This window comes from Melanerpes formicivorus, unplaced genomic scaffold, assembly GCF_026170545.1.
Source record: "Melanerpes formicivorus ecotype bairdi unplaced genomic scaffold, bMelFor1.0.p_v2 SCAF_7, whole genome shotgun sequence".
Taxonomy (NCBI): Eukaryota; Metazoa; Chordata; class Aves; order Piciformes; family Picidae; genus Melanerpes; species Melanerpes formicivorus.
The window spans coordinates 1,859,081-1,884,454 of record NW_027142359.1 but is presented as its reverse complement, the minus strand read 5'-3'; the positions used below and the strand labels follow the sequence as shown (position 1 = coordinate 1,884,454).

Sequence of the window (25,374 nt, the reverse complement as noted above, 5' to 3'; positions counted from 1 at the left end):
ACAGCCAATCTGAATCTCCTCTAGTTTGAAGCCATTGCCCCTCATCCTGTCACTGCAGGCCTTTGCAAACAGTCTCTCTCCATCCTTCCTGTAGCCCCCTTCAGGTACTGGAAGGCTGCTATTAGGTCTCCCCAGAGCCTCCTCTTCTCCAGGCTGAACACCCCCAGCTCCCTCAGCCTGTCCTCGTAGCAGAGGTGCTCCAATCCCCTGATCATCTTCATGGCCCTCCTCTGGACCTGCTCCATCAGGTCCGTGTCCTTCCTGTGTTGAGAGCTCCAGACCTGGACACAGTACTCCAGGTGAGGTCTCACCAGAGCAGAGCAAAGTAACAGAACCACCACTCTGGATCTGCTGGCAACACATCTTTGGATACAGCCCAGGGTGTGATTTGCCTTCTGGGCTGCAAGCTTACACTGGGATACTGCAGGAGGTACTTAAGAGCAAACAGAGCTTTGTGCTTTGTGCTGCTTGCCCGTGGTGCTCCATGATACACTGAATATTGACAAAGTCAGCAGTGGGTCTCAGGGTCAAGGTTGTTTGCTATGGCAACACACTGCATGAAAACTGTGTTAAGAGTTTGGGCATACAACCCAAAACACACAAAACCTTGTCTGAAGCACAGGACAGATGTTTCTCAGCCTGGGCCTGGGCCTATTTCCACTGAACTCAATGGGCTATGAGTTGAGGTTCTTTGCCTAGCTGAGGAATCTGCCAATCAAGTCATCACATCATAAAAAATAAGCCAAACTCAAGAGAGTTTTCATATTGGAAACATCCTGGTCTTGGAGGTTTCTCTTTTGTGGTTACAATCCATTCCCATTTCTTACTTGAGAGCCTCACTCTGAATTTATTTGCATTATTTTCCCATTTCCAATCCCATTCAGTATTTATTTACTAAGGAAGTGTAAATACTGTGTGTAGTTTTTGGCAACTGAGATGATCGACTAGATGATGCAAAAGCACATCATAGACCAGCTCCAAACCTGGCTTCAGTTTCCTACTCTGTTAATTTGTTTGGGAACGGCTGTAGAGCAAAAGCTGCCTAAGCAAGGTACTTAGGCACCTGGTTCCTGCTAGGTGCTGTGGATGAGCACAGACAACACACACCTGGACCTCCTGACAGAAAGCTCAGGGCAGTAGTCAGTACTCACATGGGTTTTGGTTCCTTGTGGCACAGTGGGATTGGAACAAGACATTAGTGTGCACTGTGAACCTACACCAGTTCATCTGAACCACTGCCTGCTTTGGGCAGCTGCAGGTGGAGGCAGGAGAAATAATTCTAAAGCAATGTCATGGTACCTGTAGTCTGTCAGGTGTCCTTTCACCAGGTAACTGCTAGCTCATGGCATACCTAGACAGCTCCCTCAGGTAGGCCTTTCAACTGACTATGGACTTTCACCATCCAAAATTTATTGTCACTCATGTACTGTGCCTGGTTGTGGTGTCCCCAGCATGAGAAGGACACAGAGCTGTTGGAGTGAGTCCAGAGGAGGCCACAGAGGTGATCCAAGGGCTGGAGCACCTCTGCTGTGAGGATAGGCTGAGGGAGCTGGGGTTGTTCAGCCTGGAGAGAAGACTCAAGAGGGACTTGAGAGCTGCCTTCTAATACCCGAAGGGATCCTATAGGCAGGTTGCAGAGGGACTTTTCCATAAGGGTGTCTAGAGACAGGACAAGGGGGAATGGTTTGAAGCTGAGGGAGAGCAGGGTTAGACTGGAGCTTAGGAAGAAGTTCTTCACTAGGAGGGTGGTGAGACTCTGAAATAGGCTGCCCAGGGATGTTGTGAATGCAGCTTCCCTGGGGGTGTTGAAGGCCAGGTTGGATGAGGCCTTGAGCAGCTGAGTCTAGTTGAGAGCTGTCCCTGCCCATGGGGAGGTTGGAGGAGATGATCTCTGAGGGCCCTTCCAACCTGAGCCATTCTAGGATTGTCAAAACATGACCACCAGAGCACCTCTGTCTCAAGCTTTGCTGGGATTGCTGTTTAAGATTCCAAAGACATCCACTGCACCAGGCGAGGGAGGGCACACATTGATGTCTCTGTAGTTTGACTTTGAATGATCTGTTAAACCATTCCTGTTTAGGTGTGGGTTCTGAGCTGTCCCTTTGCCGCAGGGGTTGGCAATTGACACCTTGTCTCTGACGCTTCAGTTGCTGAGTCCATGTGGGCCCCACCTGACCTCTGGAGCTTCCCTTGGGCAGGGCAGGGCTGGCAAGCTGTGTATTTGTGGCAGTGTTTAGCTTGGCACGGCAGTGTGTGAGGTGGCACAGCAGTGTGTTTGGTAGCTCAGCAGTGTGTGAGGTGGCACAGCAGTGTGTTTGGTAGCTCAGCAGTGTGAGTGGTGGCACAGCAGTGTGTGTGTGGTGGCTCAGCACCCTTCATGGTGTCACAGACGAGGTCCATGACTGAGCTGGATCATTTCTTCAGGAGTTTTCTGTGGGCTTTGTGGGCAGGTTTTACACAAACAAGAGGTTTCTGCTTAGTCCTTTTATTTAATTGTCTACTGATGCATCCTCAGGACAGGAACACCTTAGGCCTGCAGTTCCACCTGAAACCACAGGCCCCTCAAGACCCTACATCTCCAGCACCACCCTACATGTGGTGCTTTGAAGGGGGTTGAAAAAGCCCACAGTACCTGGTTGGTCACACCAAGCTGTGTGATGAGTGAGGAGAGAGAATTCCTCCCTGCCTCCTTGGGCAGCCAGTTTACATCCTGAAGCACAAGATTTGATTCCCTCTTGCCTAGCATGGAGGTGTTGGTTTTGGCCATTAAATTATCCAGTGCTGGTTTCAAAAGTGGCTATTCTGTTTGATTCTGTGATTTCCTGTGGCTAGGAGTGCCACAGGCCAGGGCATGCTGAGTGAGCAAAATGTTCCTTTTGTTTGCAGCCAACCTGCTTCTCTCTGTGGTGCTCTCCTGTCTTGGGCAGGATGGAGAGGAAGCTGGCTCCTGCACTGCACCCTTGACATCTGAAAGCCTTCACTGGATCATTTAACTCTTCTTGCAGGGCATGCTGCTTAGTTTGGATGTTTTCCTTTGTAAGAAAGCCCTGCCTCACTATTCCTGTCTGTCTTCAGCTGGGTTTAACTCCCACAACTTAATCAAAACTGAATTGGTTTTACCACTGTGCAATCCATAGGTCTTGACAAGCGGACTCTTGCTGCATGCAGCTGTGTAGTTCCCTGCCTGTTACTATCACAGCCCAAGGGAGCTGCACATTGTTCCTACAGCCCTGCTGTTCCCAAACAGTGCCCTAAGCTCACAACCAGTCAACATGTGTGAGGAACAGAGGCTCTCTGTGACAGGGAGTGGGGAGCAGCAGGGCTGGTCACCAAAAGAGATCTTCAGGTGGAAAAGCTTTTCTGCTTGCATGCTGTATTGCATATGGCTCAGTGTTAGCAACAGTACCTTCAGCAGCAGGCAGCTGGAAATGTGAGGGATTCAGAGAGGGCTTCACTGGTGTCTGGAGCAGGAAATGGCTGGGAGTGTGGTCAGTGCATGTTTAGCAGGATAACAGGTTCCTTTCTGATAATGCAGCAGTGAAAGACTTGCAGTGGGTTTGTTGTCTGAGTCACAAAGTGTTTTACCATCAAAAAACCTTGTAAGACAGGGCAGACAATAGCAGCAGCCAGACCACATCAGCACTGCAAGAGAGCTCTAAGAACTGTGGGCTCTTAGCTTTGTCACCAGGTTAGGGAGAGAGGATGAAGATTCAAGCTCCTGAACAGGAATGTTCCACATAGCCAGGAGCCCTCAAATGTGATCAGTTAAGGGTAAGGATTTTTTTGTATTTGTGAAAGAGTATTTATCACAGAATTCCAGAATGTCAGGGGCTGGAAGGGACCTCAAAAGGTCATCCAGTCCAACCCCCCTGCCAGAGCAGGATCACCTACACAAGATCACACAGGAACACATCCAGGCAGGTCTTGAATGTCTCCAGAGAGGGAGACTCCACAGCCCCCTGGGCAGCCTGTTCCACTGTTCTGTCACCCTCACAGGGAAAATTTTTTTCCTCTTGTTCACATGGAACTTCCTCTGCCTCAGCTTGCAGCATTGCCTCTTGTGCTGTCATTGGGCATCACCCAGCAGAGCCTGGCTCCATCCTCTTGTCACTCACCCTGCACATCTTTATAAACATGAACTGAGGTAACCCTCAGTCTCCTCCTCTCCAAGCTAAAGACCCTCAGCTCCCTCAGGCTCTCCTCACAAGGAAGATGTTCCACTCCCCTAACCATCTTTGTGGCTCTGTGCTGGACTCTTTCAAGCAGTTCCCTGAGGCCCTTCTTGAACTGAGGGGCCCAGAACTGGACCCAGTACTCCAGACACAGCCTCACCAGGACAGAGTAGAGGGGGAAGAGAATCTCTCTTGACCTACTAACCACAGTCCTTCTAATCCAGCCCAGAATGCCCTTGGCCTTCTTGGCCACAAGAGCACATTGCTGGCTCATGGTCAACCTCCCATCCACTAGGACCCCCAGATCCTTTTCCCCTTCACTGCTCTCCAACAGGTCTCTCTCTCTAGCCCTGTGTAGGCACAGATAGACATTAAAGGCCCCAAAAGGACCTGCAAATTGACTTATACAAGTACCAATTAAGTAAAATAGAGACCATATATTTATTAGTAGTATCCAAACCAAAGCAAACTGTGGGTGCAGTGCAGCAGTAACAGGAAATGTCCAGGCTATTAGTTACCAAAACATATATGGCTGAACCTCTGCCTGGGAATTGTGGCTGCATCCACAGGAGTTCCTGCTCCAAGTAGCTCAGTGGCTCTTCTTTCACACAGGAGGCACCTTCTCCTTCTGAGCTCTTTTCTCTTGCTACTACATGATTTGTTTCATTTTATTGGGAATGAGCCCTTCTCTCTTTTAACAACCTGAGTATCACAGCAACCTAATTAGTAGGCAAATATTCAGGAGAGAATTAAAAACATGGCACGAGGAACCAGATAGGGAGTTGCTGACAAAGCTCTCCCTGAGTGTGCCAGGGCACATTCACACATGCCTGCACACACAGTGTTTGAGGGACCAGCTTGGGCTGCAGCCATTGTGAGGAGACAAATCTCCATGTTGGCCACTTGCAGCAGTACAGCCAGATCCTGCTGCTGAGCTACAAACTAACTTCTGGTTAACGTGTGGAATTCCTCATCTGGGAGAGACTGAGCAGAAGGCAGCAGATGTTACCGTGGCCTGCTCCATTATATGAAACTCTCCTCATCCAGAAGAGGCAGAGGTGATGGTCAAGTGTTAGAGGGGAGTGTTCAGGGCTTCAGCTGAGGTTGTGAGTTCCTAGGATACTGGCTGCAGTAGACAGCTATGTTTGCTGAGCTGCGGCGTAGTGACAGCAGTGCCAAGCGGGAGCTGTGAGCTGGCAGCTTGGCCAGTGGGAGCAGGGCCCCCACCCCTCCTGTCTTGCCTGGGGACCCTCACCTGCTCTTCACCAAGTCCTTCCAAAGGCTTCAAGGCACAAACACAGCTGGTGAGCTCATACAGGAAAAAACGGGAATGCAAAAAGTGTGAACTAAAAATAACAATCAGAAGGCTAAATTCTTCTCCAGATTTCAATAGCCTCTGGGAGTACTCACAGTGGGTAGGGGATCATAGATTCATAGAATGGTCCAGGCTGGAAGGGGCCTCCAAAAGTCATCTAGTCCAACCCCCTCTGCAAGTCAGCAGGGACATCCTCAACTAGATCAGTTCACCCAGAGCCCTGTCAAGCCTCGTCTTGAATATCTCCCGGGAAGGGGCCCCAACCACCTCCCTGGGCAACCTGTTCCAGTGTTCAACCACCCTCACAGTAAAAAACTTCTTCCTGATATCCAATCTACATCTGCCCTTCTCTAGTTTGAAGTCATTGCCCCTCGTCCTGTCACTGCAGGCCTTTGTAAACAGTCGCCATCCTTCCTGTAGCCCCCTTCAGGTACTGGAAGACAGTTCTAAGGTCCCCCCAGAGTCTTCTCCTCTCCAGGCTGAACACCCCCAGCTCCCTCACCCTGTCCTTGTAGCAGAGGTGCTCCAACCCCCTGATCATTTTCATGGCCCTCCTCTGGACCTGCTTCATGAGGTCCATATCTGTCCTATCTTGAGGGCTCCAGACCTGGACACTACTCCAGGTGAGGTCTCACCAGAGCAGAGCAAAGTGGCAGAATCACCTCTCTGGATCTGCTGGCAACACATCTTTGGATGCAGCCCAGGATGTGATTTACCTTCTGGGCTGTAAGCTCACACTGCCTGCTCATGTCCAGCCTCTCACCCATCAGCACTCTCAAGTCCTTATCCTCAGTTGGGTTCCTCAGTATTCCTGCAGCTGGGCACCTTCAGTGCACCATTGCTGTTTGACATGCAGCATACCTGCACAGAGTTGAAGGCTGTGATTACTCGGCCATCCCACCAAAGCACTGGATGCAGCACAGCCTGGCAGAGCCCCTCCACCCCGCCCCCCCACCCCGGGAGCTCCTTTTCCCAGCAGGAGCCGGGAGAGGACACTTCAGAGGACACCCTGCACAGGCAGTTGCAGAGCTCTGGTTCTCCAGAAGTGTCCCTCCCTCAGTCAGAGCTGTTTCTGGCTCCGCTGGGCCTGGGAGCTCTTACTTCATCTTTTGTTTCTCTTTCAAATGTGTGTGTGGTCATGAGCCATCGAAATGTCACTATCACGATCTCTTTGTGCTATTATCTTCCCAATGAAAACAACTGCAATCCTTTCATCTCCTTTCAGAGAGAAGCATTTCCAGGCTTCTCACAACACTTCTGGCATGACCAGGGCTACGTCTGGGTGCATGCTGCTGGAAGGGGCTGGTGACCATGCTGTCATTTGTGGTTGTCTTTCACTAGCAGCCTCGGAGGAGACCGTAGCAAAGGCTTTTCTGTGGGCCTCAGCAGATCCTCTCAGCCCATCTTGCTCCCATCTTGCTGCAATACCTCACCACAGACATGCATCAGAGAGCCTTTGTACAGCTTGTAGCTGGGCTGCACAACAGCTCATTGGTGTTCAACTGTTTCTCTGCTGAGACCTTTGAGGAAAAACTGGAGCCCCAAGGGGTCTGATCTCAATGCTCGGCTGATGCTCAGCGAATAGCCTCCGTGCTCCCCCGGAGCGGCTGCTCTCAGCAGCCCGGGCTCCAGAGCATTCTCTGTCCCTGCCCTGCAGAGGGCACAGGTGGCCCTGCAGAGGGCACAGGTGGCCCCCGCATCCCTTTCGCGCCTCCGCAGCCACTACCCGTGGGCAGGACGATCTCAGCCCAGCCCTGTCGCGGAGCTCTTCACTGTGTCCAGCAAACGAAAAGCAGCCACGATCGTTTGGCTCCTATCTTTGCTCTTAAAATCCGCCCTTAAGCCTCTTTGGTATACGTGGTGCTAAGCACCACTCCCCGCGGGGTGTCACTTAAATTTCTAATTCTTACACATTTGGCTAGCCACCCCCCCCCACCACCACCTACCCCCCCTGCCTCTTCCTTCACCCAGTTAATGATAGTGGTTTCTTTCTGCCGTTCAGCTGGGGGGTACTCGGGGTCTCCCTGATCACTCATTATTTGCCTCATTTTCCTGCTTTGGGAGATAAAATTATTTCAGCATAGGATGTGCTTTGCCTGCTTGATTTATTTAAGCCCCTTTTAGCAGGGTGTCACTGTGACAGCTTTTGGCAGTGTTCCTCTGCCTCTGGCGTTACATTTGATGGAGCTGTTGTCACCAGTATTTCACAGCTCATCTGTACCTCCTGAGTTGAGTGCTTCCATGTAGTGCTTAGCCCCAAGTCAAGCATAGCCTTGCTCCCCAAGTTTAATCCGAACTGCTCCAAGAAGCAGTTGTGTGAACTGGTACGGAAATGCTATTGCAAGTCATGGTCTGAGGTGTTTGAAGGGCTTGAACAGTGGTAGAGGAACACACCAGTGAGAGAATTGATTTGGGTTTTGGCTGATTGTTTGTATGCCTGCCATGAAATCCCAACTAGGTGCCATGTACTGTAACCTCTATTTTTATTGCTATACCCCAGGACCTGTAGCTGTGAAGGGTGAGAGCAGGCTGGCTCTCAGGCCATTTTAGCTTCTGAAGGTTCTGGTGCTACTCAAAGAGCTGCTACTTAGGTTTTGCAAAAGCTCCAGAGGCAGCAGAGTATATGGTCCCCACAGGCCACATAAGTGCAACACTGGGCTATGGAACAAAAGGCCATGTGGGAGCTACCAGAGGAGGGTAAAAAGTCCAGCTTCTACCTATTTACTGATTTGTGGGGTCAGTTGAATGCAGCTCTAAAAGAGGCTTGTAAGTGCATGGACAGGTCTTTGGCCCCATCTTCTGCACTGTGCCATCTTTCTGGCTGTCAGTAGCCAAAGGACAGGTCTTTGGCAAAGTGTTCCACTTCTGGGCCAGCTATTGAATTGTCCCTTGGTAGGACAGTTTCATTATGGCACTGAGGAAGCACTGAAGCTTTTCTGTTCCACTGATGGCAGAGGACACCCAGAGACTTCATGAAAATGGGTTTATGAGGCTGCTCCTTCTCAGCTGCTCCACTTGTGGGAGTGTCGGGTCAGGGTCTGTCCCCCAAGCAGCTCTGCCCCAGCACTCTGCTGCTTGAATGCCAGATGTAGGAGGGAATTCTGAATCTCTCAGGTACAGCCACTTCAGTCTCACACTGAGCAGTGCTGCCCCAAGCAAACACTCAAGCTTTGCCGTGAAAGCACAGAGCCATCTGCTGCAGTGAAAGCCAGATTGCTAAACCTACAAAATCCTGCAGGAGGAATAACAGGAACTGAAGCTTCTCTTTGCCTTGGCTAAATCTTGGGTGTAAAGCTTGACTCCATTACAGCCACAAAGGCATTTAAACAATTTCCTTGCTTTACTCACTCCACACTCTCCCCTTCTCTTTTCTGGACATGTCCATCAGCTCATGGAATGCTAAAGGAAAACGGAGCTGTGTCTAAGTCACTTACTGAGGACTGGTGTCATTTAGCTGTCACCATGGCTAGTCCAGGCCATCACTGTGAAGGAACAGAAATCGTTTGTGTCTCCCTTTCTCTCCTCTTGACAAACACCTGAAAGCAGCACCACAGCATTTTATTTTGTTCCCAGATAATTTCTACCTGCAAAGCAAACATTTCTGTAGTTTGGCCCTCATGGAAACAGAGCCTCACAAGTGTTTCATTTCCCCATACTGTGATGTGATGTGTCAAGTCTTTCTGTATTTTCTCTTTCTAGGCTTGCTCCCAATATCATCTCTCCGCTTGTCAGCCCCCTGAAAGCTTTAGTTCCACCTTCCCTGCTGCAGAAACACAGCTCTCCAGCAGCCCACAGCCACTCACCCCACGGGCAGCAGTTCTCTGGAGTACCAAATAAACCATATGCACCATTCCAAGCCCAGTCTGCACAGCAGGGGGCTCAAGGTAACTCTTCCCTCTTCTTCTTTTTTCTACCCCCCGACTCCCCTCCCCCAACTTTCCTGATTTCTAATTGGGGAGTAAGAATTTTGGGGTTTGGAATTTCAGCCAGTACAAACTGTCTGAAGGGACAGACAGCACTTCAGTGGGAACTCCTGGTTTTAGTGGCTTGCTATATGTGGAGCCAAAATGTCAGCCCAGGTCATGCTGCACTATGTTACCATAGTGGAGAAAGCTATCAAAGAGTAGATTGGCTGCCTGCACTCAGCTGTTTTAGGAAGTTTTCAAAAAAGATAGTTAGAAGATGGCCTCTTCTTTTAAAGATGAAGTGAGATACCCAGCCCAGACTCACTCCTTGACTGTCAATAAGGGATTGCTGTCACCATACAGCTGATGGCTACTAGCTGTGCATCACACCAGCCAGAGCCACAGCCCTCTAGTCCCACAGCACATGGGCTAAGGGGCACACATGGGCCATGTCCTGCTCAGTCCACTGACAGTGATGTGCTAGACATGAGCTTAGACAGGGAAAAAATATTTTGCTCTTTAATTATTCTGTATTCTTTTATATAAGAACATGCAAAAACATTCTGCACAACTGGAGAGTGTTAGTGTGGTTTGAGGATGGGAATGGCAGCAGCCAAGCAGCCGACCCACTGCCTAATTTGAAATGTTTCTTGTTCTGAATTACTCAGCCTTTTTACTCAGGAGCTTATTTACCTGTTTCTGAGTTGTGCTGTGGGAACTAATGCTCCTGCAGTTTCTGAAGTATAAATTACCAAGAGGTATTATATTGTTATTACAGATCACTCCAGTAACAGGAGCTTGCATATTAAAGGCCTGTGTTATCTAATCCAGATGGCATGCTGCTTAAGTGTGGTAAATCTTCACCATGAAGGAGCATGCAGGACATCTGTCTGTCTGCAAGTATAGCCAAGTGTTTCAGTTTATACAGGCAGATAAATGGCTTTCTGAAACTGGTTTCACAGCTGTACTGTCATTTGTGTAAGGTGATTTTGGCTGGCAAAGTACCAGCTGTGATCAGTTTACCAGTGGGCAGAATAAGAGGTTTGCTCTCTCTCAATATATGCTAAGGCTGGGTCTGAAGCACAGGAGCTGAGCACAAACCCAGTCAGCAATTCACAACCATAATGGGGTTCAAGACCCAACAGTTCCCTCTGCTCAGCACTCTCTGAGGAGTACTTGAGTTCTTTGGCTGGACTGAGTCTGAAAAATTAAAGTGTGTTACGTTAAATGATTTGTGCCGAAGGAAAAACTAACTCAACCTGATGCTCAACAGATTAGTCAATTTAAAAAGATTAACTCTGTAAGGGAGCAGTGGCAGATTTATGATAGCATATAATGATATATGATTATGTTACCATAATGAGCTAAATAGCTACAAGCCACAAGAGGAAAGTTTTAGCAGCTCATTACCATGGCAGAAACAAATGCAAAGACAGAACAAGTTTTGAACCACTTAAATAAATTGACTTTATTCCTTAAGAAAACCACATTTCCCTTTGAGTGAATTGTTGCTTTCTAAGTGTTATGTCATGTGGTTTTGCAGAAGCAATCATTTCCCACTTTGGCCAAAGGCTGAGGGGATTATTATAAATTCATTATGGAAGGGGTCATTCAGAAATCAATTTTGATTAGCAGCCTTTGAAATCAATTGATCTGTAACCTGTGCTTAGCTCTGCTTGCTCTACAGCTTTTTTTTTTGCATCTCAGTTCATTCATAGCACATTTTCCTAAGGGAGCCTGTAGGAGTATTGGGAGTTTGGAGTTTTTGTAGAGAAAGGCAAGAGTGTGAAAGTCCAGCTGCAGAACTGGGTGTCTGCACAGAAGCACACAAACATTTTGGATCCCAAGTGTTTAGAAGACTTCATCAGGCTGGCAGGAGAACTACTGATAGTGAAATGCTGAGCTGACCTTGTTTGTATGTTCAAACCTGGCTGCCTAAAATCACGTGGAAATTATTACACACTGAAAGAATGTGGCAGGCAGTGGAATCCTGTAGTTACTTATACCTGATGGGTCTGTCTGTGCCCATGGCGGGGGGGGTTGGAACTAGATGGTCCTTGAGGTCCTTCCCAACCCTGACAATTCTCTGATTCTTGTCAGAAATGTTATGGCATTTGAAAAAGCTGAGATTTCTTTGCACGTGGATGCAAATTCCACAAGGATATATATGCATATATAAGGATATATACACGTAAGGAGAGATGGCATTTAATGGGCAGATTCCAATTATTTGCCCATGACATCACTCATTTTAAAGCTGCTTGGGAGTTTCTTAAGGCCATGCCTTGGAGAAGCAGGCAGCGAGCTGTGGGAAGGGGCTAACTGCAGCTTTTCTAACACAAATTATTTCAAAGCAAAACTGTAACTCAGTGTTATGTTTGGAACTTGGCTTATGCCTTTATTAACTGCTATATTTCTACATCTACTGCACATAAAACATTTAATAGTGGCCATTTAAACCGACAGGATTTTTTAGTAAGTTCTTCACTTGAAAATTAACCTCAGATTTTTTTTTTTTGTTTTAAGTTAAATCAAAACAGAAGGAAAACTTTAAATCCACGTGGAAAAAAAATATTGGTGCAACACTTGTTGCCAAATTGGTACCATGCCTTTGCTCTCCTCGAAGGAGCAGGGCTGCCTGCACCAGGCAAGCCTTCCTGCTTACTTCATATTTTAACCACTGAAGGGAGGCTTTTTCCAGCTTGTAAAAAATGCTCCACAGTCAGTTTAAGCAACCACACTTGGTTAGCTGAGCCACTGCTTATGAGGTTTTAATCATTATCTTAATTCCTGACACTTTCTGTGTAAAGCATTTTTAAAAACCTTGAAAGAACCACAACTGAACGACACCAACCCCAAGCACCTTTCTTTCACTGCATAACTGCACTAAAGCTCTGACTGGTTTTGCACATTCAAGTCAAATGTGTTGCCTGCAAGCAACGAGATTCAGTTGTCTAAAATGAATGAAACCTCATCTGGGTTTAGCTGTTACAGAAGTCCTTGTGACTCCTCCAACTCACACAACCCATCCATCCCTTCTCCAGTCACTTTGGGTTTGGGGAACACTCAGCATTTAAACGAGCTGGCAGTTTTCCCTTTTTAATGCTATAAGAGATGCATGAGGCTGAGATCCTCTGGAACAGCCTGAATGGACCCCTGAGCCATGCCAGTCTACTGAAGGTCATCAGCAAGAGCCAACCTACCTGGTATCAAAAGCAGCTCTGTGACTGTGCCTCTGAAACAGCAGGTGGGAGAACAGAATGCATAGCAAAAGTCATGACAAAAATCTCAGTGACATAGCAGCCCCCCCGATCCTGCAGCCCTTCAGCCTAGGAATGTGCAGTTCCAGTCACTTCAGGGCTCATCCCCACACTCTGTGACAAACATGCAGCTGAAATGCAGCTTCTGATGATGCAGGCACACTTCTTCATGCCCAGGTGTTGTTTCATGCCCAGTTTAAGCACAGGGAGCATCACCAAATTCTTCCTGTATGTCCCAGTAGTGGCACTGCAGATCAAGTTCAGCAGCTACAACTGTGGTTCTCTGGTGTCTCAGAAGCAAGGTCAGAGTGCTCCTGAATAAACCACAGCTACTGTTGCTCCCCATGAAACCTCCACATAGTGACGTGAGATGTGCTGGAGATGAGTCATGGAAGCACTCTGAAGCGAAATAGCAGTGCTTGCTGACAGGTCTCCAGCCAGGCACTGAAGTGTCTGTTGTGAGAGCCCAATAGCAGGGACAAAGCAGGCACCGCCAGCCCAAGCAATCTGCCCAGGGCTCCTGAGAGGAGCTGTCTCGAGTCTCCAGCTCCTTTTCTCCTTCTCCAATTGCAAAAGCTATTTGGGATGTCTGTCCCACTTCACCTTTCATCCTCAAGGAAGCAACTACATGCCCTTTAGTCCTCTCCTCCCATAGCCATCTCTCTGCCTTTTTCCATACACATGGAATGCCTCTGTCCCTTTCCTTTAGGGTCCCACTGTCCTATCATTTCTACAAAGCTAATGAAAAAGGGACAAGCTTTTGTTGTACTGCTCAGGTCAGAAGGGTTGAAGGGCTCAGGGTGTTTTACCTGCCCAGTGTTGCTGCTGGAGCTTTCCCCTTCCTCACTCTTTGTTCTTTACTTTGCTGCCTGATTTAGCACTTCTGCTAGCAGACTGAAAAGGAATGGTGTCTCTCTCTGTATTTTCTTTGGAAAGCACCCAGCAGAAACTGGTTCCCAGTGCATACAGCAGTGTGGAAACACCAGTTTTCCTGCAGTGCAGTAACACCAGCCCTTCCCTGCAGTGCAGTAACACCAGCCCTTTCCTGCAGTGCAGTACCATCCCCCTTTTCCTTCAGAGCATCTTTTCATTGTACAGTTCCAGTAACACTTTTTGTGCTGCCCTTTCAGATCCTCACACAGTGATGCTGAGGGATAGATGCTGCAAACCAAGGGAGAATTTGATTGCTTATGGTGGTTCTTTTCCAGGCTTCTGATCATGAGGCCATTCTTTGCCACAGGTATCTTTTCCTGAGCACCTAGAGCACCTAGACAGGGTAACTTAAAATACTTCAAATGCAACCTTTACTCAAAGTTCTTGCAAACAGCCTGGATCCAGCTAGTTTCAATCTAGTTCTGTCATGCTTGGCTGTTCTCTGTTTTTTTGAGTTGCTGTGCCAGCCCTGTAGATCATCAAGATATTTAATTGATTTAACAAAGGCCAGCCTGGAGCACAAGGAAAGGGCAGCAATTACTGAGACACAGAAAATCCACCTCATGCCTTCCCCAGAAGTGATGTGTATAGCAGACATGCTGGGAAAGGGGCAGTTTGTTTCTCTACAAATGCATAGAAGTACTGTCTGCAAACAGTTCCACCTCCTCTCCAGCCAAGTGTCTCCCTTTTCTCACTGCTCATCTCAAAAGGATGTATTTTTAGAAAGCTTAGAGCAGGGCACCCCTGTTTTGTAAACAGCAAAGCCAGGATAATTATCAAAAGCCAAGCAATAAAGTACTGCACCTAAAGCCACATCAAAAGCTGGCTTTGCTACCTCTCAGAGGAGCTCTTTGGTTCTCTGAGCCAAGCAGTAAATAGAGGTGGTTGTCTATTTATTCCAAGGAAGGCCATGCATCATTTAACACTCAGCTGTCCAAATCTCTGGGCCTTCTTCCACCTAGCAGCAAACACAGCTAGCTTTGGTACAGTGAGCAGAGCGTCTCTGTCTGTAGAGCCATCAAGCAGTGCTTCACCAGCCATGGGTACCAACGGTGCAGGGAATCTGTGATGGAGGACTGCAGGTCCTCAACAAACTAATTGTTTCTAAGCCTTGCAGAGTCTCCCAAAAGACTTCTTAATTAAACTGTGAAACCTCAGAGCCAAGATCTCACGACCCAATGAGGTCATTGCATTTCTTCTGAAGAACTGCCTCACTTAGCCTTATTTATCACCACCTCAGAAACCATGGCCAGGACTGACAGACAGACCCTGAGCTTTGCCTGACACTGTGTGGTCAAACTTTAGTAGTAGAAGGGAGATGCAGAAAAAGACAGGAGTGAGTTCTTAACAGGAAAGAGGACAGGATTTTAAGGGCCAGATGCCAGCCTGTGCAGCACCCAGGTGTCTCATTTCTGAAGTGACTGAACAGCTGCAGGCTGGCCCAATAAGGCAGGTCTTCCACTTCAGCAGTGGAGCTCTGCTGACTTGTACTCACTGCAGATCTGGTGTTGCCTGTGTCTGACTCAACTGCCTGGAGCTTGTGCAGTTCATAGGAAATGCTTTACTCTGAGTAAGACTGAGGGGAGAAAGACAAGAGCTCTGTATTTTTTCTGGCAATTAAGAGGAAAATCCTGGTGGCACATTCTGTTGAACTTTAAGCCTGACTTGGCTGACTTCAGCCATATTTAAAGGCTGGACCACCATTTCAGAAGGTCTTTCAGAGAAGATAGGAAATGGGCCAGCTCATACAAATGTGCAAACAGTGTGTGATGCACCTGGAAACAGGAAGAAGTTATTGAGGCAAGAGGAAGGGAGAATTAAATCAGGCCACAGTGATTGTAAAACTTGTGTCATGCTTTGAGGATGCTCGTGGGAGCAGGTAACATTTTCTTTTAGGATTCTGGCACAAACTTCTAAGTTGTAAAATTCCTTCCTCAGCAATTCATTTGCCTTTACTGTTAAAGATCTTCTTTTGTAGTGTTGTAACTCATTCACAGCTTCTGCTGGCAAACCCCAACTGCTGGTCCACTGGTAATACGATCCTTTAAAAAACAGCAGGCCATAAGCAATGCAGGCTCTGCATGGGACAAAAGTCGAGCATGCCCTGAAAGCAGAGTGACTGAGGCAGCTAGAGACTATACAGACTGATCTCAGCACTTCTCAGAAGCAAGAAGAACCTCTGACTGAGCTCAGGGTCTTCACCTGATGTCTGTCTGGAGTCAGTCCTGCACCTCTAGTTCTGTTTTCCTTGTGGATATTGTGGCCCTGTGTTCAGTGGAAGAGGTTTCATTTGAAATTGGAGCAGGCTGGAAGAGAAGAGGTTTAAGGTACTCTTGAAGATATTTTAAGTAAATGGTGCTGTCTCCCACAGTGCATAATGGGAAAAGACTTCACTCAGCTGAAAAGAAAGCAGAACTATTCACTTAAATATTGAATTATTTAAATTAATTCATTATAGACACATTGCCTTAGGAGCTGAGCATCTTGAACCCAATCCAGCAAGAGTACTAACTACGTAGCTTTGAACACAAGAGGGCTGTTGACTGCCTTCAGCTGATCTATTGCTTGAATGGAAGCACCTTGAGATTTTTGCTTGATGGGGTTCACAGTCCACAGCACCTTGTGGAATCAAGTCTGATGTAGTTTTGTACTGTTGTGTCTTCTGGAGTAGCATGATCATTTTTCCACAGCTACAACTGAGGAGGAGCTAACCCCTTCCCAGCAGTAATGAAGTAGGGTGACAGAAATGGAGCTAATTGTCTGGCAGCAGTGTTAAAATATGTGTGCAATATCTGTTTGCAGGTTACCAAGGCAGCTTTCACTCAATACAAAACTGTTTCCACTATGGAGACTGCTACAGAACAGTGGACCAGTCTGTCACCAGTGATGTGCTCACAGGGGAATCCCATTGCTTTAATCCTCTGAGACAGAATGGCTATCACATACTCAATGCACCTTTAGCTTCAACAGGTAATTGACTTTGCCTATAGTTATCCATGTGCTGTTTTTACCAGGAGGGTAAAGGAACATGTTTTATAGCCAATGTTATTGCACAAATACATTTACATAAACCCCTCGGTCACTAAAATTCCCTTGTCCCTATGCAAATCCCAGAAGAAAAGCAAAATTGTTTTCTTTAATCCCTCCTGTATTTGACTGATAGACAAACTGTCCTTTCATTCTGATGGATGTCACAGGCTGTACACCTTAGGAGAGCTGTAAACAAAATGTCTCACACTTACTGTGTGGGCTAGTCACTGTACATGTCTCCAGGTGTGCTCGGCAAGGCTTTTATATCAGATCAAAGTGAAGAAGGCAGTTACACCACTCAGAAGATAGCAGCAGCAGGGACTTGCTGTCCATCGAAGAGGCTGGCTCTGTTTGGCAGCACTGCTGCTCAGAGAATGGAAAGGCACTGCCTTGATAAATGCAGCTAAAAACACCAGGCAGTTTCTGTCAGTACTTTCTGCTGTGTTTGTGCTGCTGCATGTTCATGGCAGCTGTGCCTTCCCATTTAGCTTTGTATGTGCATCATGTAGAATTTGCAGCAAGTTGTTACAGCTAGATCACCACGATGCTTCAGGAGTTGGGCATTCACTTTTTACCTTTAAAACCACAATTGAGCATTGACAGCATTACTGAAATCAAACAAAATGTGCTGTCAGAGACATGCAACACCACCATTTGCTGCAGTCTTTACTTGCAGATCTATGAGAGATTGCTCTTCATGTCTGAACTCGGGAGGGCATCCCAGTTAAGGCCGGTACTGAGAACACATGTTTAAATGCTTTTTGAAATGGAGCCTGAGTCAGACCACAAAATTAGAGCTGACTTTCCTGTTTGTTTTGCATTAAAGGAGACTGTGTTCAGAGAGAGCGTGCCTGCATTTGTCTACTGCTCCACACTAGAGTGTGTGCGTCAGTAACCAACACAAGGGAAAAGCTTAATATGAAGTTTCAACTTCAGCTTTGAATTCTTTTGTGTTATTCATTAGTTTGATGTTACTAAAACATAGGGTTTTTTTTCACGTTAACATCGAATTTCAAGTTCAGATTGACAGCCTGCAATATTTAAAGAACAGACTAAATAAACTTTCCAAAAGAAATTGTAGGAGCAAAGAATAATCCTGTGGCAAGACACCAACTTCAACAACAGTTGATTTTTCTGTCTGGGGCTAAACTATTATGAAATGTTTCTATGCAGTACTTTTGTTTTTAGAATGGTTATTGAGGTATGCAAACACTTGAAAGGCTGCAACATAAATATATATATATGAAATACATAAATCTTATCTTTTTGTGCATAAAATGGAACCATTCAGGTTCACAAGATTCATCAAGGCTAAGCATTAATTTTTTTGCAGGCTTTTATAGCACCATTAATACTAAATGAGATCTCATCTCCCAGGAATGCCAAATGTGACTGGCAAGCAGCTGTTCCATGAATCACATTAACAGTCAATAAATTTTTATCCTCTGTTCAGGACATTGGATAGTTTACTCTATCTGGAATCTAATAATGATTTCTGGGGTGTATGCTTATCCTGAGCTTTCTCCATCTCTGGTTGTGTACCCACCCTGTATACAGGCTCATCAAACAGAAATTAGCATAGCATAAACACTCCCCGAACTCAGCAAAACGCTGGTCACTCTGCTTGGGCTGAGACAGCAGAGGGCAGATAAACAGCCCAAGTTCATCTTCCAGAGCCGCTGGCCATGCGCTGCCTGCCAGATTCCTGCAGGCAGCAGAGCTTGACCTGTAAACTAACAGGAAATTAATGCACCACAGGAAAATGCAGCAATGTAAATAAGGAGAGAACTGGGTCTCAAATAGCAGAAACCAAACGGTAAAATAACTACAACTCAGTTCTGGGGACTGAGCCCATGGTGCTTTCTGAAATCAGGACTGGCTATTGACTCCAGTTCTGTCCTCACTGCTGGGGGTGTCGCACAGCCTGGAGGCCTCAGCAACGCCTGGGGCAGAAGTTAGGCAGGCAGCAGAGATGAGAGAAAAGCTCAAAAGAAGAGCAAGCCTCATCTGCCACTGAAGCTGAGGCACAGAACAGTCCTTTCCCAGGGGCTCCACAGAACATCTCCATTGAGCCCACACACTGGCTTGCAATTCACACAGTGTGATTTGGGAGAGATTTATTTGCTACATCAGGCACTCAGTTCACAAGCATGTTCTGAGCTAGATTAATCTTCCATGGGGTGCCTCAGCTGACTTAATGTTGCTGCTATTAAAATTATGGTAGGTGGGTTCTGTGGACTGGGTGCAGGGGTCAGAACCTTGCACAGAAGCTGACACAGACATTTTCCAAGTACCCACCAGAGCAGGTAGTGCAGGGTAAAAGAGAAGTGTATGTTAAGGGATGAACATAAGGGGTCAGTGCTTCATGCAGTAGTTTGGGGAGAGGGCTAAAGCTTATTGAAGGAGAGGGTGTAGAAGGTGGCCCAGGCCCGAGGGCAGGCAGCAGTGCCATGGAACAGATAGGAGGGTCAGGCTGGTGTGAGGAGAAGTACAGGCACAAGTTGACAGGCAGAAAGAAGGGCAGCACAAGGAGTGAAGTAAGGCAAGAGCTGGCCTGCAGCAACATGAATAGTGTATTTGAGCCCCGAGTGGCCAGTTGCAAAAGCAGGTTCCAGTGGAATTACAGTGGGCATAAAAGGGGATTTTCATGTGCTTTGGGGTAGGCAATAAACTTTTTGTTTCAGCCTCTCTGATGTTCCAGCTGCCATAGCACCTGGTGGGAAGCAAACCCATTTCTTTCCAGAGGGATGCACAGTTCAGGAGGCCTGTAACAGCTACGGAATTTCTAGCATGCTAAAAGGAACAGGACAGAAAAATTGGTCCCCACCAAAGTGGCTTTCTGGTAGCCAGCCAAGCACTAGCCAGCTCAGCCAGGTGAAGAGCCAGCAGCTTTGGTGGGCTGAGGACAATGTGGTGCACATCTTCTTCCACATGTCCTGTAGGCCTGACCTGATGCAGACAGACTTCTGCAGTGTATGGGGATCCAGTATATGTAGGATCCAGAGTTCTTCTGAACCTCAAGAGCAGCTGGGCAACACATGGACCATTTTCCCTAAGTGCCATTAAAAGGAAAACCACACAAAATAAGAAGATTGCATCACTCGTAGTGCACACTTACTAGGATCCTTGCCCACTCATTGTTTTGACATCCTACTCAGATAATGACTGCAAAGTCCCAAGAGAGTCATACCCTGATACTTGCACTTTGCTTGCAAACAGGGTAGTGCTACAGCAATGAATGGGAGCCCCATCTGCTATGACACACATGCCCATGGAGAGTTATTGGTGCATCTCCTGGGTGAGGCTTTGATGGCAAGCTCTATTGTCTTCGCATTAACACTGTGCTGTATCATCCCAGGCCTCAAACTACACTGCCTTCCTTATATGTGCTTATATGTACTAACGCGTGTCTGTGCCCCTTGTCATGTTTGCAGGCTATGAAGCAGTCTCTGAGGCACAGTGTGTAGCTGAAGACATGGTCTCCAACGGCACTGATGAGAATGGATTCTTCCAGAACAGCGCCTTTGATCACTGCTTGAATCACATTCCTTCCATCTACACTGACACCTAAGAGCAGTGCTGACCTGGTCTCCTATCTTATAGCTATAACGTGTATGTAATTACAAAGGTGTTGTTCAAGTACCTGTATTTAGTCTGTACCCCTATATGTGCTCATTTAAATCAACACCTCACATGTACCAATCCATTTTATACAAGACTAGTCTGTATGAGATAATAAATATTGCAGCCTGTTCCTTTGCTGTGGCACTTTGAAATTCATGCTTTAAGGGAATGAGGAGCATTTCAAGCAGCTTGTTTTGTAAGTTCTCTCAGTAAAGTGTAAATGTAACTTATATAATAAACTTGTAAAGAAGGGGTTTGGGTTTTTTTTTTTTTTCCCTGAAAAAACCCACAGTTTGAGAATGTTGTTCCCTTTAATCAGTTTTCATTTAACTCATTGGGCAATTCTTTTTTTTTTTTTTTTTTAACTAAAAGGATTTTTTTAATCACAGACCTCATGTATATAAAGATCTTCATTTGCTCAGCTGGTTTTATATTTTCAGTTTTACAAGAAAGCATTAAAAACTGGAAACAAGTTGTACTGTCATTTCTTAATATCATCGGTCTGCCTGGTAACTCCTAGTGTAACATCCTGAAAATACCTGAGTGGTTTAAAGCAAGCAGTGGCAGCGCAGTGACTGAAATTAAAGTTGCTCAAGCATCCATGAAGGAAAACAAGGGACCTGCAGGCTTTCAGTGAAAGGACCAGAAAGCCTACAGTGCAGGGCTGGCTTCTCAGTGCTGTGTGCCTGCCAGCCCTGCACCATCTCCCAGACTCCCTGCCATGGTGGGTACATCAGCACATGCAGCCACCCCAGCAGCAGAGGGGTGCAACTGTGGTTGGCTTTTTCGCTCCACACGTTAAGTGCAGAGCCTCACTCCATGCAAGATCAGCAGTGTGCTCACGCTGCACCAACACCGAGCGTGGGGCAAGCTGCTAACCGCTTCTCTCACAAGACCCAGCAGCCACTCTGAACACTGCTTCAGGCACAGAGAAGAGCAGGACACCTTCAGAGGGCTTTCCTCCACCCAAAGCACTTGTAATCAGTGGCTTCCAGAGGAACAGACATCACACCTGATGCCAGAGTGCTTGAGTTTGGCCAGAGAGCTCTAGTTCAGTGAGGGTGTCCTGTACTTGTAGACAGTCCTTGAACAGCAGCTCTCCAGAGGGACCAAGGCACTGGCCTCTCTGAGAGTGTTAATGGTTACCTGCTTCTGTTCCTGGATGCCACGCTGGCACAGCAGCATGTTGAACACTGCTCTGAGGCTGATCTGGGCTAACCACAATGCCCACACGGATGTCTCTCCAGGGCCTATATCCAATTTAGTTTTCTGTCCTCAAGAAATCTGAATGAAACTCAGACATTCAGGAAGCTTTACAGTTAGTCACTACAGAACAAGGTGCAAGGGCTTGTGTGAACCTCCTCTTTGTAAAAGGTTCCTTAAGCTCTCGCGGCTGCCTAGTCCCAGCTGCAAAGCCAGGAATAGTGTCTGCCCTGCCTGGCCCAAGCAGTCCTGGGCAGCACTGACTCATCATTCCCTGCAATTAAAATGCAGAAGAGCTCCAAGTTGTGCTTGAAGCCTACACACGTAGCTTTGCTTCGGATCATCACCACTTTGGGCTTTCTGTCCTATTGCTTATCTACTCTGGTGCATCAGAGGTCTGAGTTTTTTATGGCCATAGGTGGCCAGGACTTTTTCCTAGAACACTAAACAAAGAGGCAGTTTACACTGCCAAGCAGTGAGAATTCACTCCAGAGCTTTTGAAGGAGGACTTAAGAGAAAAAACATACCCAAATCCCAACAAAGCTGTAAAGGCTGAGACAAAAAAATCAAAATAATTCTTGTGCTTCACTTAGTTGGAGACATTAAAAGGAAATCATGCCTTAAAAACATGATTAATCTCATTTCCTAAAAAATTAAAGAAATCCTTCTTAAAATGACATTTTTTTAGTTAAAAATACAAGCCAACCAGACCTAAACATATTTGATCAATTACTAAAATATTTGTGTCACAACAACCAGGCTGTTCAAAACCACACAATGATTCACAAAGGTCTGGGAAACTTAAAGCATAGCAGCTGGAGCTATGGTTTAATTCCAGAAGTTAATTCTCTGTGAATCAGGTTTTCTGTAAATGAAAAGGACAGATTCAGAGAAATGCAAAGGCTCAGAGTTTGGAATTACCCATACCCAAATCATCCAAATACACAATGGCACAAGTTAATGGTTGCTTGTGTCCTTGTGTACTTCATTATTGCATTTTATTACATGTAAGAGGGAAGTATCTCGTGTAAGCTTTTCCTAAAGACACAAAGAAACCTTTCAATGGAATTTATTGCTTGGCAAGTTTCTCCTGGTGGTGCTGAAAAACCCCACCAACTAATATGTGTAATAACTGGAGTAAGGCTTTGTAATAGTAGAAAATTATTACCCTGTGGAATTAGAGTGGAACTGCTGGTTCCAGTTGACTGTCAGATACTTTTTCAGTCTAGGCAACAGAATTAAATAATAAATTACAACACTGCTTTATAAATAGCTACAAATCATTTCCCCAGTGAATGAAACCCTGTTTACCCCTGTGTATGTACTCTGTGTGTACACAGTACACTTGAGGAATGACTGAAACAGGATGAGCTTCAGTGGCTGATCAAGCTGGGGGAAAGAAAATGAATTTCAGGTTGACACTGAAGCAGCTAAAGCACTTCTTTGAGCTTTCCACCAGCTGGGATGCAAGCCAAACATTCAGCAGGACCTCTAAATTTTTAATATAATCAAGCTCAAGTTTTTCATTGTATAGAAAAACCAAAATGCATGTTCTGTTCCCATTTACTAGCTGTAGTACTTCACAAGCTGTAGAAATAATCATCCTCTTAGTGCTAGAGAGGTGCCTTTGGGAGTGAGGAAATGAGATGTACACATGTGGCATATCATGACACAGCTACATTATTTCAATGCCATATTCTGATGTGGCAACATGACACAGGAATTTGCCAGACCAAAGCCTCAGGTCTGCTGTAGGAACAGTTAAGAGCCTGATGCAGTATCAGATAATGTCCCATGGTGAGAAGAGGGGTTGGCGAGTACATGTTTAGATCACATTGCCTAGTGCTGTCCACACCGACCAGCAGGAAAATCTGATGCTTGGGGAAAGGCTTTCCTGCTTCTGAGGTTGTCCTTTCAACTGGGTGCATTTTCTAAATGGTAAAAGTCCAAAAATATAAATTCCAGAGCACATTAAGAGCACCAAAGTGATCCTGCAATAGATGTCAGTTGTGCAAGCAGACCAAAAAACTCCGGTTCTTAAAACAACAACCAAGTGTCTGAAAATAAACAGTGACTGTAAATTGAATTTAAATTGCATAAGAGGTAAGGATTTCAATGGGGTTTGTTATGATCTTATTAAAAGCTACATGAGTTTAGTTCAGTTCTCCAGTAATGTATTTGTATTAAATTAGCTTGGCACAAGAGAAGATGAAAAACCAGTCAGCCTAGATCATTGAACTCACTGCCAGCAAAAAGCCATTGGAATATTTCCTCCTGAGATAAGGCCTTCTGAGATCTGCAGTCACACTAAATGCTCCTCTCTACTTAAATTTCAAAGCAAATGGGAAACTCCCTTACATGATTTGGAAGTCCATTGCCCAGAGTCAGCACAAGGAGAGCTACACATGGCTAGATTGGGAAGTTGCACATCCTGGTTCCATGGGCTGTTGGCCACTGAGATGAAAAGCCAATCAAACCATGGCAGACATGTTTCTTCAAAGTATCTAAACTATACACAGTCCCAACCCAGCTAAAGCCCTTACAAGACAGAGCCTTCTACCTGACTTCTAGTGAGATGAAAGAAATTTGCCCATTCTTTTGACACAAAATTTTTTGTAGTGGTAGTGAAGCCAGAAAAACAAACAAACAGTAGGTCTCACTGAAAACCAAGTCTCTCAACTTTACAAGTATATGTCTGGCCCTGTGTTACAAAGAGGTTCTCTTCAATTAATCAAGAACACAACAAAAACCATCCTGTTCATCTTCAAAACTTCTACAAGTTTTGGCCTCCTTGGTTTCAAAGGGTTTTCTCCTTTCTGAGAAAGGCCAAGTCTCTGTCCCCTTGTGATGTGTCTGGGTAGCAAAAAGTGGACCATAACATACTACTGCACACAGGGGCAACACAGAGGCGATCTGGAGGCACTGGACTAGGAAGGAGGTGCACTAAGCTGGTTTATTGGAGGATCAGATCTGTCTTTCCATGCTTCCAGGTTTCCTCTGTTTCAGAAGGGAAGCATACCACCACCACCCATTCTCCCAATAAAGGGAGCCCCAAAACAGCTCTTCCGCTCCCAGCACCTGAGCTCTGTATGTGGTTCAGTCCCCAGATTAAAGAGCCATCCCTTAGTTATTTTCTTCTTAAATAACTAAGGGATGGCTTCATTTCACCCCAGTCCAGGCATCCACAATTCCTCAATCCAGCATTCTGGCTTCCTCTCACATGCTAGGAAGGAAAAGGTGCCTCCAAGGGGAGAGTCAGTCTGTCCTAAGAAGGCATTAAGGAGCCAGAGTGTCCACTGACATACCTCAGCACTCAGACATCAATCCCCCCTGGCATGTCTCCTGTAACAAGGAAGGCTGAGCCTGTGGTGTGCAAGTGTCCTACATCTTTTCCTAAGCAGCCAGAGCACCTCTCTGAAACACAGCACAGCCCCACACAGCAACCTGGCCACCTCTCTGAGCAAAGCTGGAGACCACTGGTACACCGGTACTACAAAGATCCCTCCGAATGACTTTGCCCTGAATACAGCCCAGAGGGACATTGCTGAATTGAAATGGGCTGAGGGACAGATTCTTCAAAGGTGTCTGAACATCTAGAAATGAAAATGGGGCATCACATGGAATTTATCAGAACTGCTTTGATTTGCTTTAATTTCATCTCCAGGACTTTACTTCTTTCTGAAAATCCTCTTAAGTGCCTATCTGCATCTTTAGGCATACTGTGCAAATCTGGGCTATATTGCATAATGACTTTTCTTTCCTATCTCCTTGGGCTGAGAAGCACACATCTGCCGAAGGAATTCTGTGTGGGGCTGAAATCTATTAGGATTATAAATGCCAGCTGAGCTGGGAACGGGCACTGGAAACTGCCATGAAGACCACGGACAGAGAACAGTGATCCCAGTCACACGAGATACCCAATACAACTGGCA

The 25,374-nt window shown here is 46.3% G+C and overlaps 1 protein-coding gene across 2 annotated transcripts in view; it reads left to right on the top strand.

Moving 5' to 3' along the window:
- GLIS1 (GLIS family zinc finger 1) overlaps positions 1-20,772 on the top strand; it is a 217,669-nt gene extending 196,897 nt beyond the window's left edge. For both annotated transcript variants that reach the window (XM_068140633.1, XM_068140634.1), the window contains 3 exons: positions 9,187-9,371; positions 16,388-16,555; positions 20,050-20,772. In XM_068140633.1, coding sequence (XP_067996734.1) covers positions 9,187-9,371; positions 16,388-16,555; positions 20,050-20,186 — 490 coding nt within the window. In that variant the 3' untranslated portion in view covers positions 20,187-20,772. The remainder of the gene's footprint in view (positions 1-9,186; positions 9,372-16,387; positions 16,556-20,049) is intronic.
- The last annotated feature ends 4,602 nt before the right edge of the window (positions 20,773-25,374 follow it).